General features: G+C 38.6%; 1 protein-coding gene and 1 non-coding gene across 2 annotated transcripts; one reads left to right on the top strand and one right to left on the bottom strand.

Annotated features, from left to right (window-relative positions):
• Nucleotides 1-3458: 3458 nt before the first annotated feature.
• LOC126600506 (probable GABA transporter 2) lies at nt 3459-7833 on the bottom strand. The gene is made up of 7 exons (XM_050267079.1): nt 7489-7833; nt 7165-7395; nt 6741-6838; nt 5211-5397; nt 4666-4796; nt 4176-4412; nt 3459-4078 (listed from the first exon to the last, which is right to left on the bottom strand). The coding sequence occupies exons 1-7, from the start codon at nt 7571-7573 to the stop codon at nt 3689-3691; spliced, it is 1359 nt and encodes a 452-aa protein (XP_050123036.1). The 5' UTR covers nt 7574-7833; the 3' UTR covers nt 3459-3688.
• Nucleotides 5686-5772, top strand: LOC126601042 (small nucleolar RNA Z102/R77). Its single transcript, XR_007615676.1, has one exon. It is a non-coding gene; the product is annotated as a small nucleolar RNA Z102/R77 (small nucleolar RNA).
• Nucleotides 7834-10729: the final 2896 nt, after the last annotated feature.

The raw sequence follows: 10729 nt of genomic DNA, 5'->3' as shown, positions 1-10729 counted from the left end.
GGTCCGCAAGTTGGAGTTCAGAGGCTGTTTACATAGCTGTCAAATTCTTTACGAATTTTGAGTATGTACTCTTTTGCTTCTGCAAAGGATGATATACAGTCATACAACAATATATATAGTTGCTTCAAGAAAATCAATTGTACTGAGATTTGAAGATGAAATGAAAATTGTTTCTTATATGTGAGATTCCAGCTGAAGGAGGTGAACAGGATTTGTGGCGTTGTGCTTTCCACTGACATGAGAGCTTCTCGTGCTGATAACGTGTTGTAAAATCGACTGTGGGTGCAGTGGAATAAATGAAACAAGACACAAAATTTACGAGGTTCCTCTACAATCAGTGTGACTGGAGTACGTCCTCGGGGCAGTAGTGGTGCTTTCATTATAATTTGAAATAATAGGAGTACAAAAATAACCCTCTCTATTATCTCCTCTCATCTTCCTCTCTTTTCTCTCTTTCCTTTCCTTCCTCTCTCTCCCGTGAGTCCCTCACATTCATCTCCAATTCTTCCTTTTTTTTTTATCACCCCTTTTGAACACTTGTAATGCTCTATTTATAGAGCAAACAAAACACTATTAAACTTGTGAAATGTTTACTATGTGCATGTGGGGTTACTATGTTCATGTGGGCATACATACACAATTTACAACATGTTCTTGGATAAAAGTAATAGAGAGACAGAAAGAAGTTGTACTCAGAACTTTAGGGAAAGAAAATAGGACAAGGATTGTCTACCCTCCTAGTTGTGGTGCCCTTCCATGCCCTCCTATTTTATGCGGCCACGGTTAAGCAACGTTAATATTTTATATTTTTATTATTTTTTGTCTTATTATCTCATTAAAAAATTAATATAAAATATTGACGTGGCTTAACCGTGACCGCACAAAATAGGAGGTCATGGAAGGGCACCACAACTAGGAGGGCAGACAATCCTTGTCCAAGAAAATAAGTGTTTTTAAAATGGGAATTGTTATTAATACTAAAAAAATCGCATTCTACGTTCTAAATTTTCTATATTAGAAAAAAAATACTTATAAAAAATGTAGAAAAAAATATTTAGAGTGTCAATAACATTTCCTTTTCCCGTAACTAAATTATAAGCTTCTCGTAAATCAGCGTGTGTTTGTGTGCGAACATTCATGGGTATTAATATTTTTAAATTACAACATAAAGTTAACCAATAGCAAAATTACAGCAAGAAGATTATGTACCCATGACGTGACCACATTGTGCAATCATTTCTCATTTTTCAGATCAGTATATGGATTTTCCCATGCAGTTGGTCCATAAAATATTAAATTAATCATCAATAGGGAACTTGCCTCGAAGTCACCCATTAGATTTATTTAAGGAACACTTTGCTGTGGTCCTTAACTATCAATATTCTTTGATTGAAACATTTTTAGTTTTTAGTTTTTTATTGAGGTCCCTGACATTAATGTAATAATGTAAGTTACTATATTTTTTAAATTAAAAATTAAAAATTGAAATTTGTAATTGTTTATATTAATGAGATTTTAAATAAAACCCATAATTTATGGGATTAAAAATAATAAAATATAAATTATACTCTCTATTATATTGTGTGTGTGTGTGTGTTTGTGTATATATACATATATGTATGGGTACATTAACCAAAATTAACAAAAAAAGTTAATTGTACCAAAACATGGATACATTCTCAAAATCAACGAAAAAGAATGTACCCATATAAGTTTAAACATGGATTAAAAAATTTGAATGGATTTTATATTAAAAAAAAAGGTACATTTTACGTATAACAAATTGATATATTTGAGAATGGTACATTTAAGATTAAAAAAATTGAAAAATTATATGAATGGGTACATTTAAGATTAAAAAATTGAGAATCTTTTTATATATAAAAAAAAACTAATAGGTACAAACTTAATTTAATTTAATTTTTTATTATTTTGGAAATGTTTAAATTGAAAATTAATTAGAAGTTTAATAGAGGTGTGAGTATTAAACCCTAAATTAATTACTAATTTTTATATTAAAAAATTATATAATAAACATGTAAATTCATTATCACATTAATGCTAGGGACTTGAATCAAAATTTGAAAACCAATAAGGTCTTAGTCAATGAACAGTAAGAACTAAGGACCGGATACTAATTTTTCCTTTATTTAATTGAATTTTTGTTTTTTATTAGTTAATAAATAGTGTCATTCCCAATTTGGTGGATTATTATATCTCTTTGATTATTTAGATATAATATAGAGAAATTTTCATTGTGGCCAAAACTTGATGGTACACTACGTATTTTTATATAAATGGTGAAAAAATTTATTTCTTAATTTATTAACTTTTTAAGACACATATATTACCATTTATATAATAACACGTGATGTACTACTATATATTCTTGTCATATTAAAAAAATCTCTGATAATTAAGGAGACAATCCCTCTTAGAATGTGCCAAGCATGGAGGGATTGACTTACTTTCCAGGCTAATGCTTCTACACCCTTAAGCCTAGCATGACCATTATAAATAGACGTCTCATAGGTGAGGGTTATGAGGGTTACGAACAAAGTGGGAGTTATACTATTAAATTAATTGATAATATGAGAAGTAACCTAATATTTTATAAGCACATGAAAGGATTTCCTTTTCTCGACATGGGATTGATACTCTTAACAAACCCCTTAAGTGTGGGAGAGTTTTAAGCCTAGCAATTAGACAACACAAATTGGATGATGTAGAGCAATAAAGAAACTAGCACGTGGACAACTCAAATTGGTTGATGAAAAACAATAAAGAAAGTTAAGGTTACAATATAAAACCAATTGGTAATATATCTTATAACCACATTCAAAGTCCCCCATTTTCCCAATGTGGAAGTGATACTCTTAACAGGTTAAAAGGCATCCAAGAAACAACCTCCTAGCTGAAAGTTTTAAGTGGAATTTCTCCCACCCTTCACACAAATCGCTCCCTACAAGTTCGAGTCTAGCAAGGTGTAGGCGAGAGAACTATGTCGATTGGATCCATGAGCTAGAGCACAGGATACGCAGGCAATCTCGCTGGGCTAGATGCAACTAAATCCTACCGTGGTGGTGTTTGTGCTCGCAAACAAATTAGTCTTGTAAGAACAAGACGGTGATCCACAATTCGTTACTTCCGCTAGGTATGATCTTAAACGAATTCCCCTTAATATTATAATTTTCCAACTTCACCTAAACTAAGGGACACATGACAACTGCATGTGGTCCAATATCCTATGAAGAAGGACGTTGAATTTCCATCCATGCATTCCGGGTTTAAAACTCTCATTTTCTAAATTATTATAATAGTTTTGAACGAAAATAATAATAAATTTGTTTTGTTAAAAAGAAAGACACATGACAGCTAAGCAGAAAGTCATATAATTAACATCTTCTAAGAGCCCCACCTCAATGACTCATCCTAAAAGATCAATACCAGAGAAAACAAGCACAACAGTATTGAAATTGCATTTACTTGTGTACCGTAAAAGTCGTCTCTTTTTCGTTACATTAAAGAAAATCGAAAATTGAACCTATCATAATTCTGAGGTTCAGAATATGTACTAATCAGTAACTAAATACATCAGTCAGTAATTTGTAATTACGATATTACAAGGCCAATAATGATACAGCTTCTTCAGGGCCGGGGCCGTGCAACGGCGGTTTGATTAGAGAGCTTAATCAACCACATCATCACTAAACAGCTTAAACCGGTTGGCATCAAGAACCAGTTTCCTTACAGAAGAGAATGTTCCCAAAAGTCCTGCACCTGTGAACACAATGATTATAGATATGTTCATCCAGTAAGTGAAGGTTGATTTTGCAGGCTTGTAGGTTTTGTTGTACAGAAGCATTGGGAGGATGAAATCTAAAGGGATGAAGCCGACAGCTCCAACCACACCGCTTATGTCTCCGAAAAACGGAAGCATTGCTGCGAAAAATCCGCAGAGTGCCATGTACAGCGACCGAAGAATTATTCGGGGAATGAGATTCCTTTTTGAGAACATTCCTTGTTTGACATCTGCTGATTTCTGTTCCATGATCTCATAAGCAACTTGGGAATAAACCTTGCATCGAATTAGAGAAAGACTACCTCAATACAAATTTACACAGCCTAGGACATAAAAAATTTCAATTTTCTTAAAAGTACAAGAGTAAGCTTACGAGGCCAATGGCGAGAAGCTGTAGGAGTACAAAGATCACAGTAAGTCCAAGAACCCAAGTTGGAGCCAGAGAAGGTCCCTCATCCGGCATTAGGCTATTGAGAATGTTCGAACTAGATTTGTTCCCAAACACCCAGTATCCGGACACTGCAGTCGAATAGAATGTAATGAAAATTACCGCGTAACACATCACGAGACCTTTCACCATCTTTCCAGTAGCTGGTGGCGCCAAGGTTGCCTGCATTGATCCATTGCATATGATAAATTTTATAAAGAAGCATATGGTAAGCAAGAGCTTGTTTTGGCATTGTTCTTTTATGTTCACAATTTCGCACCAACACTAGATGGAAATTCATGATATTCGCACTAAAACTAGAAATTCACATGGTGTTTCCAATCAGGCTACCAGATCATGCGACAGTCGTGCAAACTAGCATTTGAAAGCTTGGAATTCTAAAACTGATAAAAACTTGCAAAGACTCAGTATTTACTTGTATTTCAGGTAGTATTCCATTCCCAAAAATAGCAGCAAATATGGAGATGGAAGTGAAGGCACTGAAGAGCCTTGTTGAAGTTGAAGATTCTAAAGAATAGTCCCTTGCGGGGGGATTCTTAGAGGCACCTAGAGGAAAAAAGACATGTTTACCATACAATTAGAACTTTCAATTCTAGAATAAACAAATTTCATATCGAATAAATCAATACGTTACGTGGCCCTTGTTGACAAATAATCCGTCATTACTGCCGGACAATAGAAAGCTCAGGAGGAATGAGGGTTGTTAATGACCAATGCAAGTTTTGGTACCGAGAAAAAATTTGTTGTTCGAACTCCTCTGGAAGAATCAAGTTATTTACTCTCTTTTTTTTTCCTGGTGAACATAATGAAACCTTGAACTCGAGAAAAAGCACACTGCTGCATGAAAGATGGCCGCATGAAAGATGGCTAGAAAGACACATGTGTAATTTCTTTGTATAAGTAATGCATGGAAGTAAAATATAAATGAGGATGTTGAAGGGATATTGAAGGATGAAGTACCTGCATAAACACATGCACCGACCACCAGGAACGAGTATCCCAAGCTGAGAAGCAGCGAAACAAAGTTGATGTGCCTGAGGGAGTGGAAAGTTGGAAGCTGAGAGATGACTATCATTACCACGGTAACCATGGCTATGAAGTGGTACAATTTCAAAGATCCATTGGGAGAAAGCTCTGAGTACATAATCTTAACAATAAAACAAGATGACCATAAGACAATGCAAGGTTAATAGAATCTAACTACTGCATTGCAATGCTGGAAAAGAGAAAAACGAACACATCTCCTACGTAGTAGAAAGCAGTTTCTGCATGCAAATCTTCATTGATCCATTTAACATTGTTTCCATAGAAAATGCCAGTAGTAACTGGTTTGCCTGTGCTGAACCAGCTCAACATGCAAAAGTGATTAACAAAAAAGTGCTTTTCTGTTAGTCGTTTTTAATATTGTGTGTGCGGTTTGGATGTGAAACTGGGAGATTGAGATGAGGCTTAGATTCGTATCCCTATTGGTTTGAAAGCGGCGACAATGGAAAATTTATGTAGTATCTCTATCTGATCATTTGGGGGTAAGGTTAGCCGACATTCACCTCTCCCAGACCCTGTGTAAAGCGGGAGCCTTGTGCACTGGGTACGACCTTTTATCTCTATCTGATCATTCTCCCCATGAACCCAAAATGTACTATTTGCTTGATCAAATTAAGTTTTTTCCAATTTTAATTTATTAACCTTGGGCCTCGTTTGATAGAGAGGATAAGCTTGGAAATAGCTATTCACTACATTAAAGACATTATGAAGAGAGAAGGGGATGAGAACTTCCATATTTTGTCCAAGTTGAAGATTTCTCGTCAAGAAAAGTTGTCCCTTTAATCCTACCATTTTATGGAGACTAGTAGGGATATTTTTTCTTCAGGAGTATCCTTCAACTTGGACAAAATACGGAAGTTCTGATTCATTTCTTGCCTTCAAAATGCAGCTAGGTGTGCGTAGATGGTAGAGGAATGTGACTAATTGATTGCTGTGAAGCTAATTGCTTGTGGGATTGTGAATGTGTTTTTAGTAACTGTGGGTGAAGATTATGAAAATCTTGGTCACTGAGGAATTTACCAGTCCTTAATCTCCTCGACGGCTATGGCAGCTCAACGAGAAAAGGTTGCAAGCATAGAGATAAAATGTTGGGAATTTAGAGATGACTAACTTATTACCTATAATTTCTACCAATTACAATTTGTGAAGAAACTGTCACAACTCTTTGCAAACCAAAAGCAGCTGAATCACGTGCGAAGCTAATAGCCCCCATAGACGACATGTCTTAAAGTTGAGTAGTTTATCTATCTATTCATATCATTGCTTTTTAAGACGAGTCATAAAGTTGAGTAGTTTATTCTCCCTTTAATTATCTTTTGATTTTGTCAATCCAAAGTTGTGCAGAGAGAGAAAACAAGTGTGCAGATATCACTTCCCGTATAGACAAACCAACACATTATTGCACGTGTTGATGTGAAGTGATGAAGATGATGATGCAATAGATACCTTGAGGCATTCCCCAGAAAGCAAAATAGCTCCTATTCCAACCCCAGTGTTTATAGCCGTTTGAATGAATATGACGAAATAATACATCCATCCCGACCCTATAAAATCCCACACTTAATTAGTTTACCATCCAAAGCTCCCATATATACAACTTACAAGTGCTTATTCAGCAGAAGCATCACATGACTCACAAGTCAAAAGCAATGCTTAATCAAATGCAACTTGTTTAGCACTAATTACAAATTAAGAAAACCCGCTTCCTTTATTTAAATATGCACAGACTGTCACGTGCACAGAAAAGTCAGAGCTCAAAGCATTCAATCCAAGCTTACCAAAACATTCCCAAATCACGGAACGATCCCAGCGATCCAAAATTAGAGACAGAAGAAAAAAAACCCCACGGAAGCAAAGATTTTTTTGTTACCTAAGACGTCGGCGGCGAGCTCACGGAATCGGATGTGGCGGCGACCCTCCCTCTCACAGTGGTCCAGCACCATCGACATGAGGTAGTAAGAGTAGAAGGTCACCAGGCCCATGATGGTCAGGCAGAGGAACCCCGGGCCCCACCCCAACCCCCTAAACGCGTACGGCAGCGTCAGTATTGTGGGCCCCACTATCGCCGTCGTCAGATGGAACCCCGCGTGCCACCACTGCCCTGCATATTTTTAACATAATTAGAAGAAAACAAAAAAATTAATTGATTGGAGGAAAATTGAGTAAACGGCGATGGGAAGGGCTGACGTGTGACCTTTGGATTGGAGGACGAAGACGGCTCCGGCGTCGGTTTCGCGGCGGGCCTCGAGGAAGGGTTCGGGGCTGGGAAGTTTCGCCATCTTTTGATTCGAGAACAGCCGAGAGAAGAGGAGGAGGAGGAGGAGGAGGAGGAGGAGGGACGAGGGAGGAGGAGGAGATGCAGCAGCGGGTGTGCAGGTTAAGGGATGATTCAATGGGGTAAGGAGGCGGGCGTAGGTTAGTTGAGTTGTTTGGAAGTAGCTGATTCCAGCTGTGTACTAAGCTAAAGTGCGCGGGGCAGAGCATTTGCCGCCCGAGGGAAACATTGACGTTCTTCGTTTGATCCACGCAATGAGGTGGTTTCTTTTAACTTATTCAGTTATCTCAAACTGAAACCTCTCACCCGGAATTTACATAATTGCCCCTCCCCGCTGGGATGTTGTCAGGGTTTTTTTGGTCTTTTCACCTAGTGGTGTCAAGGAACAAATCTAATATATTAGACATGACATTCGTGTCGTGTTTTCCGTGTTCGTGTCGTTTTAGTATCGTACCTGATATCTTAATAGGTCGTGTCGTGTAAGATCCGTTAAAATAAACGGGTAAAATGACCCGATCTAAAACTGATCCGATAATATTAACAGATAATATGACTCGACCTTTACCCGTTAAGGAAAATATATTTTAAACCAATAAATAATCAAATGAAAAACATAATACTAAATAAATATATACATACTATATTGTCACATCCAAAACATAAAAACACATTTTTCTTTTTAGTATATTTTCGCTTACCTAAATTGATCAACAACAACAACAACAACAACAACAACAACAACAAAGCCTTTTCCCACTAAGTGGGGTCGGCTATATGAATCCTAGAACGCCATTGCGCTCGGTTTTGTGTCATGTCCTCCGTTAGATCCAAGTACTCTAAGTCTTTTCTTAGAGTCTCTTCCAAAGTTGTCCTAGGTCTTCCTCTACCCCTTCGGCCCTGAACCTCTGTCCCGTAGTCACATCTTCGAACCGGAGCGTCAGTCGGCCTTCTTTGCACATGTTCAAAATCACCGGAGCCGATTTTCTCTCATATTTCCTACAATTTCGGCTACTCCTACTTTACCTCGGATATCCTCATTCCCAATCTTATCCTTTCTCGTGTGCCCACACATCCCACGAAGCATCCTCATCTCCGCTACACCCATTTTGTGTACGTGTTGATGCTTCACCACCCAACATTCTGTGCCATACAACATCGCTAGCCTTATTGCCGTCCTATAAAATTTTCCCTTGAGCTTCAGTGGCCTACGACGGTCACACAACACGCCGGATGCACTCTTTCCATCCAGCTCGTATTCTATGGTTGAGATCTCCATCTAATTCTCCGTTCTCTTGCAAGATAGATCCTAGGTAGCGAAAACGATCGCTTTTTGTGATCTTCGCTAGATTGCTCCGGTCATTAGTGTGGATAAGTATATAAATGGATAGAGATAGGAAAGCAAACACAAGATGTACGTGGTTCACCCAGATTGGCTACGTCCACGGAATAGAAGAGTTCTCATTAATTGTGAAGGGTTTACACAAGTACATAGGTTCAAGCTCTCATTTAGTGAGTACAAGTGAATGATTTAGTACAAATGACATTAGGAAATATTGTGGGAGAATGATCTCGTAGTCACGAAACTTCTAAGTATCGGAGTGTGGTGTCGTCTTGACTTGCCTTATCTGTCTCATAGGTAGATGTGGCATCTTCTCTGGAAGTACTCTTCCTCCATCCAGGGGTGGTATCTTTAACTGGTGGAGATGCACAAGGTAATGTATCAATTTCACTTGAAGCTTACTTGTAGTTTCAGGCTTGGTCAAGCGCGATACAAACCATGTAGTAGGAGTCCCCCAAGTCGCCGAGCTAGGGGGTCTGCTGAAAGAGGTGACAGACAAGGTAAGCAATCAGAGCTCCGACTGATTGTTCACCTTCTCCCCATCTTGCAGCAGCATGAAGGATAAAGAGAAGAAAAATGAGAAGAGATGATATGAGATACTTTTGCTTTTGAAGAAGTAACTTTCCACAGGCTTATTCTTGAACTGAGCTGGAGGGTTTTCTGGTTTCCTCCAGAGTATAAGGCCGACTGAAGAATTTGAGGATCAAAACAAGTCCATCAAATCTAGAGTACGTTCCACCCTGCTGATATGGGATACTTTTGCTTTTGACAGAGTAATGAATGTATCGGCACGTGTGCTGTTACGCTTGTCTCCACATGCTTCCTTGTATCCTTCGCACTTGCCCTATCTGTTCCTCAAGCAGATGCGGAATCTTCCCTGGAAACATAAGATGTTGAAGATGAGTACTCGAGAGCAATGCCAGGTAAGTAATCAGGTAAGGGGTTCCAGGCAGTCAGTTCCTGGCTGGGAGCTTGATTCCAAGTGCTGACTGATTGCTCTCTTTCTCCTTGTCTTGCAGGTAAAAACAAGGCCAAAAGAAAAGACAGGGAAAAAGCATGATATGGGATACTCTTGCTTTTAACCCTGATGATATGAGATATTCTTGCTCTAGTATAGCTTGTTTGCAGAGGTATTATCGGGGGGAAAGAAAGCTGAATATTTCGAAAGGCTTCGTTGGGAGTGCCCTCTCAGATATGATGAAGGGTTGAGCATTTTTGCAGGTCTGCCTGTCCGTTGGGGATGGAGGTCGACATATATAGGAGTCTCCCTAACAACAAGTAGTAATGCTATTCCTTTACCCTGCTTGGTCATAGCACGGTAGTGGGAGCTGCCAGTTTCACATGTTTTAACTCTGTCAGAGCACTTTGAAAAAGTGGTCTGTGGTATCTGGCTCTCGAGATTCGGAGAACGATGCCTCTTCGATTTTTGAGAAAGCAATCATGCTGGGGGTATGACTCTCGAGATTCGGAGAGCAGTGTCTCTTCGATTTTTGAGGAAGTAATCATGTTGGGAGTCTGGCTCTCGAGATTCGGAGGGCGGTGCCTCTTCGATTTTGGAGCAAGCAATCTTGTTGGGAGTGTTGTCTCGAATGTGAGTAAAGGTTGGGCATGTTTGCTAGTCTACCTTGCCACGAAGCACAAAGGTTGACACACAGGGACTTTCCAATTATCCAGCAATGGTACTGTTCCTTTACCCTCTCTTCGATTTTGAGAAAGTAGTCATGTTGGGAGTCTGGCTCTCGAGATTCGGAGGACGGTGCCTCTTCGATTTTGGAGCAAGCAATCTTATTGGGAGTGTTTTCTCGAATGTGAGTAAAGGTT

This window comes from Malus sylvestris, chromosome 14 (genome assembly GCF_916048215.2).
Source record: "Malus sylvestris chromosome 14, drMalSylv7.2, whole genome shotgun sequence".
In the NCBI taxonomy this organism is placed as follows: Eukaryota; Viridiplantae; Streptophyta; class Magnoliopsida; order Rosales; family Rosaceae; genus Malus; species Malus sylvestris.
Note: the sequence above shows the minus strand (reverse complement) of the source record. Positions and strands in the feature narration are given on the sequence as shown.